Consider the following 12,628-nt stretch of genomic DNA (forward strand, 5'->3'; position numbering starts at 1 on the left):
AATCCTAACTAAACTTACAAGTAAACTAAAACTATGAGATTACATATTGAATTATGTTACATTATTTAACAGTAACAACCAATTTTCCTATAACGGTTGGGTTATATCAAGGATCTGCTTTAAGCCCTTTCCTATTTGCTATAGTGATGGATGAGCTTACGAGATCAATTCAAGAAAATGTGTCGTGGTGTATGTTGTTTGCTGATATTGTTTTGATTGATGAGTCTAGAGCTGGGGTTAATGCTAAGTTAGAATTATGGAGACAAACATTGGAAGCAAGAGGTTTTAAGTTGATTAAGAGTAAGACAGAATATATGGAATGTCGGTTTAGTAAGCAACGAAGTAGTGATGAGAGTGTAGTGAAGCTTGGTGAGCAAGAAATACCGGTGGATGATTGTTTTAAATATTTGGGATCTATCATTCAAAAGTATGAAGAAATTGATAGAGATGTAAATCATAGGATAAAGGTTGGGTGGATGAAATGAAAAAGTGCAACTGGAGTGTTGTGCGATCGTAGAATGCCATTGCGGTTGAAGGAAAAGTTTTATAGGACGACTATTAGGCCCGCTTTACTATATGGTACGGAATGTGGGCTGCCAAGAGACATCATATTCAAAAAATGAGTGTAGCTGAGATGCATATGCTTAGATGGATGTGTGGAAATACAATAAAAGATAAGATTCAGAACGAGGAGATACGTAAGAAGGTAGGCGTTGCACCCATTGAAAATAAGATGAGAGAGAATCGTTTATAGTGATTTAGACATATTCGGCGAAGGCCTAATGATGCTCCAGTTAGAAGGATGGAGAAATGGGAAAATATATTAGTTAAAAGAGGTCGGGGTAGGCCTAGGAAGACTTGGATGGAGATGATAGGAAAGGATATGAATGCTTTGAACCTCACCGAGGACATGGCATTGGATAGAAATGATTGGAGGAGAAGGATTCATGTGGAAGACCCAGAATGATTTTATTTGTTGGTTCATATCGCCGACCCCAATTGTTTTGGGATGAAGGCGTAGTTGTTGTTGTTGTTATTGTTGTATTGGAAAGTAATGGAATTATTCATCAAAGATCATGTGCCTATACTCAACAAAACAAATTAGCTGAGAGAAAACATAGGCACATATTTGAAACTACTAGAACTTTTTTAATTGCAAAAGATGTTCCAAAACATTTCTGGGTTGAGGCATGCTTGACAATCGTATATCTTATTTCCGTCATCTAAGCTTTAAAACATCTCTCCTTATGATTTTTTTTTTAAATTTCTCCCGATTATCTTAGATTAAGACCTTTTGGATGCAAGTATTTTGTTCTCACCAACAAAAATGATAAACTCTCTTAAAGCCATATTGTGTGCTTTCTTTGGATATGGAGAAACTCAGAAAGGGTTTAAATGTTTTGATTTAAAAAATGACAAACTATATTATCCAAGAATGTTCACTTTCTGAAAAATGAAAGTTTTTTTCAAAAAGTGCCTGAGAAAGACTCTGAGTATTTCCTTTTGAATTATTGCCTCAAAATATGGATGATTCTTCGTACGAGAATGATAAAGATGATGAGTCTTAATCAAATCAGGATGGTGAAAACATTGAAACTAGAGGACCTAATATAATTCAATATAGAAGACGTGAAAATAATAGTTAACCAAATGCCTTAGAAAGGTACTCTATCTTAGAAAATCAACAATATGAAGGAGTCAGAAGATCAGATAAGACTTTTAGACACCCGAATATATTTGTCTCATATGAATCCTTTTCACCACAATATAGGGCATGTTTAGCTAAAATTTTGGCCTATTTTGAACCTGTCACATATAAACAAACATAAATATCTTAAATGGGTAAAAGCTATGAATGAAGAATTAAGAGCACCCGAAAAATCTGACTTGAAAAGTATCTGATTTGCCTAAAGGTAAGAAAACTATAGGTTGTAGATGGGTGTATAAAGTGATAACTAAGAGTGATGAGACTCTAGAAAAAAACAAGGTCTAGTTAGTTGCCAAAGAGTATGCACAAGAATACAGGATAGACTATGATGAGACATTTACACCAGTAGCTAGGATTACTTCAATTAGGACTCTTATTGTTGTTGTTGCTATTAAAGGTTAGCCTCTATACCAAGTACATGTAAAAAATGCATTTTTAAATGAAGATTTAAAAGAAGTTCATATGGATTCACCTCCTGGATATGAAGTCCCCTCTGGTAAGGTACTTGATTGAGAAAAACTCTTTATGATTTGAGACAGACGCCCAAAGCCTAGTATGATCGCTTTAATTTTGTTATGCTAAAGCTTGATTTTAAATCTTGTTATACTAATACTGCTATGTTTCCTAAGAAATCTGATGCAAAGATTGTTATACTTCTTCTTTATGTTGATATGATCATTACAGGTGCTAACAAATAGGGAGTAAAGTATATTAAATGTATCTTTAAAAAATATTTTGAAATGACTCATATTGGATTTCTTAGAATTTTTCTTAGAATTGAGGTTGCTTACACTCCTAGGGAATACTTGCTTTCTCAAACCAAGTTTGCTAATGATATTATTGATAGGTATGAAAAAAGGCTGGACCAACCTGAAGTCAGTAATGCCATGACTTATTTAACTATTACTAGGCCTGATATTATGCATACAGTTCATTCAGCTAGTTAATTTCAACATTCTCCCACTACCGTTAACATGAGTGTTGTGATGAGAATTGTTAGATATTTACAAACCTCTACCTCTAAAGGTCTTTTGCTATCATCCTCTTTCTCTCTTGAATTGATTGCTTATTCTGACTCATATTAGGGAGGAGATCCAAATGATCGACGCTTAAGTACTAGTTTTTGTGTTTTGTAGGTGATTCTCTGGTAGAAAAATAAAAAATATATAAAAAGTCAACGAACACTATATAGCACTTTAATTTGTATTTACTTTTATAAGGCAACTTAAAAAAAAAGAACTTATATATATATAAGTGCAAAAAGAAGCAGAAAATATCTTTATCATCCACTGATGCTGAGTATCGTGCAATGAATATGACATCATAGATCATTTGGTTGAGAAGATTATTTGAAGACATGAGCGTTCATCTTCCGACACCTTCCAGACTGTGTTGTAATAATAAAAATGCAATATACATAGCTAAAAACCATATATTCCATGAAAGAACCAAGCCTATCGAAATGAACTGCCACTATGTGAGTGAAGAATTTCTAAGGCAGACCATCACTCTACCTTATGTTACCTCCAAGTATCAACTAGCATACTTTCTTCACTAAGGCACTTCCTGTTAAAATAATATATATATATATATATATATATATAATTTCTCTTTTTGAGTAAGGGGTATTTTGGTCTTTTAACCTTGTAATAAACTTTGTCAACTAGGGACAACCTTTTTTATTTTTTGTTTTCTAACCAAAGGCTAGGGACTCTGTGGTCTTTGGAGCTGCCCAACGGCCATATTTATGACCGTTGGGAGCTCCAACGACTCTTTGGAGCTCCCAATGGCCTCACCTTTTGATGTTTATGGCCGTTGGGCAGCTCCAATGACTCTTTGGAGCTCCCAATGGACTCACCTTTTGATGTGGTCTTGTGTATAAATAGGGGTTAAACCCTATTATTTCTTTCAATGCTTATGTTAAGCTTTTAATCAATAAAGGCTTATATTTTTTACATTCTTGTGTATTTCTTTTTGCCTTATTTACTTTTGTATTGTCCCATAGTGGACTTGTGCATGTGCACTTGTATGATTGTGATCTTGTAATCCCTTTGTGGCTAGTTTTTCGTGCTTCCGCATATTTCATTACATGGTATCAAAGCCATAGTGCTCTTGGATTTGTGGAAAGTTGTCATCAAGTGATCGTGTTCGTAACAAAGTTTTTTAAGGAACTTTGCTCTACTTTTCTCTATTCCACTCTCTTTATTTTCCTCTCTCTCTCTCTCTCACACACACACATAGTGAAGACCAAAATCGACCTTTCATTCGAACTCCATGAAAAAAACTATATGATGTGGGCATCCACCATGAAAAACAATCTCAAAGGAAAAAAGCATTGGGGGTATATGATGGGCACTATCCCTGAACCCCAATTCAAACTCACAAAAATTGAAGGAGGTCAAGAGAACACTTTAGAAGGAGATGATTGTGCCAAGGCCATTGAGAATCATCATAAGAAAGTAGCAGATTGGGAGAGCAACTATGCAAAAATTTTTGCATGGTTCGTGAACAATATCAAGCTTAAGGTATGTGCAAGCATTGCTAAATTTTGAAAAGTCAATGAAGCTTGGTTTTTTATGAAGGGTATATATATACAAAAAGACCTTGCAAGAGCGTATTTTTTGCAAGAGAAATTTACAGCTACTAAGCAAGGGGACTTAAGTATCTAAGAATTTTATAGTGCTTTAAATTCCCTATGGGATGAACTAACACTTTTGGAGCTTAAATGGGTTGTCATTCAAGATGTAGATCTTAGGCAAAAAACAAAGAGAGATTTTTTCAATTCTTGTATGGGCTTCGTCCCGAATTTGAGCAAGTTAGATCTTCTCTTCTACACAAATCTACTCTTCTCCTTGAAAATGCTATTGCCGAAATTGTCTAAAAAAAACTCGTCTTGGTATGAGTAATAGTTATGATGAATTGTTGGCGGTATCCAAACCCGGCAACAATGTTAAGACCTATAAGCCTCCATTTGGGAGGCAAAACAACTATAATAATAATAATAACTATAGTGGTGGAAGAAAATTGATTATTTGTCATCAATATAATGAGTCGGGTCACATTAAACTCGCTTATCCTAAGTTGAATGGAAGCTTCAAGTATAAGGTTGCATCCGTTGAAGAATCTACTCTGAAGAAGGAAAGAGAAGAAGGCAAAAGTGGAGGTGCCTATGGCACTTAAACAAGTTCTTAAAGAAACCTTATCTACATCGGGTGTTGCCATTGCCTCTTCATCTTCACCCGATATGTATTCTTGGATTCTAGATTCAGGAGCATCTTTTCATATGACCCCTCATGAGAATGCCTTATCTGATATATGCACCAACTCAAACTTGTCTTGTGTTTCTATCGCCGATAGAACCATTTTGAAAATTGAAAGTATAGGAACTTTGGATTAAAAATTTTCAATTTTTTTTTGTTCCAAAAGTTAAAGTTGTTTTCAAATTAAATGTAAACTTTTTTTCGGTCTCTAAAATTGTTGACCATGGGTGTGAAATATCTTTTTCATCTAAAGGTTGCTTTGTGCAGGATCTCTTGATCGGGAAGCAGATTGAGCAAGGCCATAGGAAAGCAGATCTTTACTTTATGGACTCATTGCCTCTCCCTTTAAAATCTTTTTGTAACCATGTCCAAGATAAAAGAATTGAAACTTGGCATAAAAGACTTGAACATTCAAACTATTCTAAAATGTATCTTTTTCCTTTTGGAGAAAAATTTTATAATGAAAAAGATATGACTTGATAAGATTGTATCCTTAGAAAAATGAAATATATCCAATTTTCAAATAGAACCTTTGTTCCCATGAAACCTTTTGAATTTGTACACTCGGATGTATGGGGCCCTTCTCCGGTCATATTTAAAGGTGGTTACTCATATTATGTTACTTTTATTGATGACTTTAATAGATATGCATGAGTTTACTTTCTTAATTCTAAATCGGAAGTCTTCTCTTTCTTTAAAAATTTTTACGTGAAAGTTAAAAATCAATTTTAAAACAATATATTTACTTTTAGATCGGATTTGAGTGGAGAATACATATCATATGAATTTTAAAACTATGTAAAGCAAAATGAGATTTGTCATAAAAAATCATGCCCTAAAACCCCTTAACAAAATGAACCAGCGGAAAGAAAACATAGGCATATAATAGAAACTACTAGAACTCTACTTATTAAAAAAAATATTCTCAAAAGTTTTTGGGCCGAAGTTGTTTTAACTTTCACTCATTTTATAAATAGAATGTCATCATCCACCTTAAAAAATGTTTTCCCTTAAAACTTCTCAAAATGACACCTGATTTCAATCGTCTACGAGTTTTTGGTTGTAAATATTTTGTGCTATTATACAAAAGAAATAAGTTATCTCCAAAAGCAATCGAATGTGTGTTCATTGGATATGGTGAAAACCAAAAAAGATATATATGCTTTGATCTAAAAAATAATAAACTTTATGTTTCTAACGATGTGACATTCTTAGAGGATGAAAATGATTTTGAAGAGAATGACAAGAAAAAAAATAGACTATATGTTTTGTATGATCTCTCTCCAAGAGAAGATTTACATACTCATGATGATTCTTTGAATCATGAAATTATAGATGATAACAACCATCAATACCCTAATATTGAGACATCACTGAGTAGTGATGACACCATTAATAATTCTCCTAAGAATATTCAAGTTTGTACCCGTCGTGAGCAAAATAACCCTATTAATGCCTTAGAAAAATTTTCTCAATGTGGTGAGCTTATAAAAGAAACTTCACTTAAAAGATCTAGCCGAGTATCTATTCCACCAAATAGGTTTATCTCTTATGAGTCATTATCTCCTAATTATAGGACTTGTCTAATAGCATTACATTCACACCATGAGCCTTCACATTATAGTGAAGCAAAAAATGTTTCTCATTGGATTGAAGCTATGAACATAGAACTAGATGCCCTCAGGAAAACAAAAACTTGAGAAATAGTTACATTACCTTTAAACAAGAAAACCATTGGATGTAGATAGATTTTTAAGGTTAAAACCAAAAGTGATGGAACTCTAAAAATATATAAAGCTAGGTTAGTAGTTAAAGGATACTCTCAAGAGTATAAAATTGACTATGAGGGAACCTTTGCACCTGTAGCTAGAATAATTAGTGTTAGGACTCTAATTGTCATTGCCTCAACTAAAAAATGGTCTATATATCAATTAAATGTTAAAAATATTTTTCTTAATAGAGAACTAAATGAAGAAGTTTATATGGGCCTTCCGCCGAGATTTGATATTGAAAAATAAAAATCTCTTAAACTTTTAAAGGCTTTGTATGGTCTTAAACTGACTCCTAAGACCTGGTATGATAGATTCAGTAATGTTATGATTAATTTGAGTTTTCACTCTTGCTATACTGATATTACTCTTTTTGTCAAAAGTACAGGTACCAACATTGTTATCCTTCTATTTTACATAGATGATATAATAATAACAGGAAATGACAAACAGGGAGTTAGTCATATTAAAAATGTTTTAAAAGAAAATTTTGATATGTCTGACCTAGGATTCTTAAGATATATTTTAGGAATTGAAGTTGCATATTCCTCCAGAGGATACATTATTTCTCAAATGAAACTTGCTGCAAATATCTGTGTTAAATCTAGAATTTCAGATGATAAGAAAGTGAAAACTCCTAAAGTGGTGAATGTTAAATTAAGACTTAAAGATGAGACTCTTCTTGAAGATCCTATACCTTACAGACAACTGATTGGGTCTCTCACTTATCTCTCTATCACCAGACTAAATATAGCACACAAAAACTTTGTCGGTCAATTTCAATATGCCCAAACAAATGTGCATATGAGTGTTATTTTAAGGATCATCAGATATATCAAAAACATCATAACTAAAGAGCTCTTTCTATCTTCATCCTTATCATTAGATTTACTTGCTTATACTGACGTAGATTGGGGAGGAAATCCCGATGATAGAATCTCGAGTACTGGCTTTTGTGTCTCTTTAGGAGATTCACCGATTGCCTGAAGATGCAAAAAGCAACAGAAGGTTTCATTGTCTTCTACTGAAGCCGAATACAGAGCTATGGCAACAACTATGGAACTTATATGGTTAAAAAATCTTCTTAGAGACATGGGTGTCGACATCTCCAAATAAAAGTGCAATTTACATTGCCAACAACTACACCTTCCATAAGCTCACCAAACACATCGAGATAAACTGTCATTATATTCGTGATGAATTTCTAAGAGGAACTATTGAGTTGCCTTTTGTCACTTCAGAATTCCAGCTTGCAGACTTCTTTATTAAAGCTCTTGTTGCCCTACGTTTTTTGTTTCTACTCAACAAACTTTCAGTGATTACACCGTAAGTTTGGGGGGGGGGATGTTAAAATTTTATATATATATATATATATAGAGAGAGAGAGAGAGATGTCTATAATTTCTCTTTTTGAGTCAGGGGTATTTTGGTATTTTCTCCTTGTAATAAACTCTGTCAATTAGGGACAACCTTTTTTATTTTTTTACTTTATAGTTTTTTTTTGTCTTTTAATCAAAAGCTAGGGACTCTTTGGTCTTTGTTGGAGTTGCCCAACGGTCATATTTATGACCGTTGGGAGCTCGAACGACTCTTTGGAGCTCCCAATGGCCTCCCCTTTTGATGTGGTCTTGTGTATAAATAGGGGTTAAACCCCATTAGTTCTTCTAATGCTTGTGTTAAGCATTTGATCAATAAAGGCTTATGTTTTTTATATTCTTGTGTATTTCTTTTTGCCTTATTGACTTTTGTATTGTCCCATAGTGGACTTGTGCATGTGCACTTGTATGACTGTGATTTTGTAAGCCCTTAGTGGCTAGTGTTTCGTGGTTCTGCATATTTCATTACACTTTCGTCACCTCGATTTTATTTTCTTCTTGACAAACTTTCGATGATCACACCGTAAGTTTGAGGGGGGTGTTAAAATGTATTGTGTATATGGCATTTATGTTTTGTGTGGGTGTGTGTGTGTGTGTATATATATATATATATATATATATATATATATATATATATAATTCACTGTGTATGTAAACTAAAATACCCATCAAGGGTATTTCAATCATTTCGGTGTGTAATAGGTGTCAGTCCACTAGGGACTGACGACTTTAGTTTCTTATTTTTTTATTTTTTGTACCTTTGACTGATGTAACAGGTGTTGGGAGCTGGTCCAACTAGCTGTTGGACCAGCCCCTTAAGCATGGGAGTGCCTATTTAAAGGCACTCCCTCTCTTGTATTTGTTATGCTTGTTGCCAAGCATATTTGAATAAAAACCTTATTATTTTTTATGTGTTTTTGCTCTCTTTTGAGAGATTGTGTGTTGGCCCTTAGTGGCTCTTTGTATTTGGCCCATTAGAGGCTTTTGTACTTGAGTCTGCACCTTTGTAGCCACTTTGTGGCATTGTATTTGTGCACTTGTTTCATTACACATGAAGGCCTAGAAACTAGAAAGTTACCATATGAACATTTAAACAGGAAAATTGTAGTATATCAACCAGAAGTTTATAGGCAATGAGAACATTCAGCAGATTTTCAAACAGAAATGTATTGAAACTTTTGAGGTGCAGTCAAACTCATCACCAAGTTGATATATGGAAAAGCTATGAAGGTTTTCCACAAATGAGTTTCAGTTCGGGAGTCCAAATTCACATTATTAAGCAATAGGCACATTATATAGAAGTCAGGCACAAGGAATTCAAAGATGTCATTGTGATTTTCAATAACATTCTTCAAGACTCTAGAATCTAGATAACTTTGCCTCTTTTAGAAATTTTACATAACTACAAACAGTTTAAGATAAAAATATATAAACATATGGATAAACTAAGAAAACATTTTGGAGTTTCTGCTTAATTGAGGGAAAGATTGGAAACTGTGGTTCAATAGTTTTACTTGAATGTACGTAGTTATGACACCCATGACATTCACCTAATATTATTGTCTTCAAGTTCATCTGTTTATCATTTACATCTTGCATACTTATGTTAATGTCCAGAGTCAAATACCCTCATTGCAATCGATATCAGAAAAATTATCCAAAACTGCTAATTGAGATCTGCACCTACATTTCTCCTCATTTTATTTACATTATCAGAGCTTGATGATGTCATGAGGTAACCCTCATCACTCCATCTCCCCAATATTATTTATCAGAAACCTTCTGCTTTTCAAAGTAATAAACACTAGCTTTCTTTCCTTTTCTCTATATCATACCATCGCAAATCCTTAGGGTTTGAACATGATCACTGGATGATAGAGACTAATCTATGAAAGTGCACACCTAGATAAGTGTCCAGCAATGTGGTTCTATAATTTATCATTTTATGCCTCTATATGACCTTTAGATATTTTGGAAGGATGGAGCATTGCAACACTTCTTTTTCTGTTCGAAAGTAGATAAACATCTAAGAGTTGATATTCTTCTCCTTTCATATATGGAAGGATTGGTGTTAAACCATACCTTCATCTCCTGTCCCCCTTGAAAAAGACTTGTTTGACATAAATACCCCAAGTCTTACATTTCACTAGAATAAAGGACATGATTTATCACACAGCAGAAGGTGATTGACTCACCCATGTTGCCCAGGTTATTATTGCTTAACACCATACCATAATTAAACTTGAAATATCTAGTCATTGAGCTCTTGATCAATTGCTTGGATTCACGGGTTACTATATGCATCTGTAAAATGTGTTTTGAAATTATGGATGGCGCTATGCATAATTCTTTTGGCATGTTCAATATATTCATGGATGCTTTTTCTGCAAAATACTCCCCCTCATGATGCTTATGTCAACTCTTAAAAATTGCATGCAGTAAATGCATTATTTTAGGAATAACTGTTTGCTAACGGTGGTTTCCCATTAAAACTAGTGACAAAGTCCACTTTAGAACTACAAGAACCATAGCTACCGCTCAAGACCTTTCTCACCCACTTCTCTTGTCCTCTGATCACTATTTATGTCACTTGAGACGCTAAACAAATTTCAAGATGCTGTCACTTTATCTAAAAAATAATTTTTGTGCCCTCTTCAAAATTACATGACCATATGATACACTGCATCAAGCTAGAACAAAACAAATACTTGGTAGGTTTTGAAAGAAAATTGATCATGAAAGCATACAATTTCTAAGCAAGCATAGCACACATTCTCACTTCCAGTGAAAAAATAAGGGAAATGAGTGTTATAGCATAAAATTTCTAAGAAAGCATGGCACGCCTTCTCACTTCCAGTGAAAACCATAGGGAATTTAATATGGAATTCCTTGAAAGTGCACACATGCACGCACACGTGTAAGGACACATACATGCACACAAAAGGACACAAGTAAAAAGAACAAAATGTGCCAAAAATGTCTGAACTAAAATTCAGTAACATAAACCAACATCAAGAAGATATCAAGAATCACAAAGCTCGTGAAGGTGTCAATATTATAGCCTATCCACTTATCAAGAAGTTGATTCACAGCACAAGTTCACCTTAAGTTGACTGCGGACTTTATCAAGTTTGATTTCCTGCAAAAGAGACAAGCAATCATCTTCCTAAATACCCAGGACATGGAAGTAGATAAAAAGTGACATCCCATTTTAGAAATGTTAAGTTTGCCGCATAACCAACCTGTTCCTTCAATCCCTCTCTCAAGTGAGAGACAAGCGTCGCTCTGGATGATTCAGCTGCTCCCAGCTGTTCAATACATTCCTTTAGTACAACATTCTGCCCTTGGAGCTCCTCAACTAATCTTGATCCATTGAATTGTCCTACTACGAATCAGAAATGGGCAGAAAACCAACAAAAAGGTATAGATAGATAGAGGATTTCATGAGAAAGTTACATAGTGTAATGAAATAAAGCGGAAAGCAAATCATAATGTGCACAAGCACAAGAACAAGTCCTACAAGGGTCAATACAAATGCCAAAGGCAATATACAAGCACTCAAGTGCATACAATGGCTACAAGGAGCCAAAATGTGCACAAGCACAAGTCCACAAAGGCACTAAACACAAGCCAATCAATGGAAAAAACATAAACACAAGAGGCACTAATTGAAAAGAAGTCGTACTTCATATATCTGGGTTTGGATCTCCGATCCAGACCCAAACCGAGTTTTTTTTTGTTCTCTTTCCTAATACGCAGACCCCTGATAGAGGATTCTGCAGCAGCCATTCTCTCTCCTATTCTATTTTTGTTCTTATAGTAGAATAACGGAATCCACGATTTCTATCATGGTATCAGAGCTGAAGATCCAACCTTGAAGATCGTGTTCTTCTTATGAGCATCCAGTCGAGTTTATTTGTCTTCTTCTGAGGTATCTTTCTATCGGTTCATATCTATTCTCCCTGCCTTCCCTCTTTCTATTGTTTTTATCGTTCTTCCCTTTTTATTCCTTTCTTTTAAATCACATCTTGAATCTATTCTAGTTAACGTGCATCCCTCTTTATTCCTTTCTTCCAAAATCCAAATCTTGGATTTGCTCACGTTGACATTCTTTCTTTCTCCTGATTTTCTGTTCTCTTACAATTCTTCTTTTCATATTGTTGCACATGATTTCACCCAAACAACAAGTTTACATAATCACGCAAGATCAGATTTGATCTATGCATGATTTCAAAGGTTGAAATCACGTCAAACTTGTTCTCTACTTTTCCAAATTGACGTGAGATCTGATTCTGATCTGGACATGATCTCAGATCTGCCTTGATTAACTGATATCACCTTTGAACTTATTCTCCTCTTTGTTTTGGATTTCTTCTCATTAGAAAAAGAAAACATGTTATTTTCAAAGTAACGTGCCTCTTATTGGTTGAATTTTTAATTTTTTATTTAGAACAGTTTTTTTTATTGCATAGTCTGGTTTTCTGCCTCGGGTTTGCTGATTATTAAAAAAAAAGG

General features: G+C 34.2%; 1 protein-coding gene across 2 annotated transcripts in view; it reads right to left on the bottom strand.

The window, feature by feature from the left end:
- The window catches only part of LOC149851467 (uncharacterized), a 60,273-nt gene that overhangs the window by 23,212 nt on the left and 24,433 nt on the right, over positions 1-12,628 (bottom strand). Inside the window, exons 6-7 of one of the 2 annotated variants that reach the window (XM_090000837.1) lie at positions 11,356-11,495; positions 11,217-11,252 (exon numbers count right to left, since the gene is read on the bottom strand). In XM_090000837.1, the coding sequence (XP_089856963.1) occupies positions 11,217-11,252; positions 11,356-11,495 (176 nt within the window). Of the gene's footprint in view, positions 1-11,216; positions 11,253-11,355; positions 11,499-12,628 lie in introns of both variants that reach the window. The other variant, XM_090000835.1, reaches the window with a different exon arrangement.

This window comes from Nuphar pumila, chromosome 1 (genome assembly GCF_984573655.1).
Source record: "Nuphar pumila chromosome 1, dmNupPumi1.hap1.1, whole genome shotgun sequence".
Lineage (NCBI taxonomy): Eukaryota > Viridiplantae > Streptophyta > Magnoliopsida > Nymphaeales > Nymphaeaceae > Nuphar > Nuphar pumila.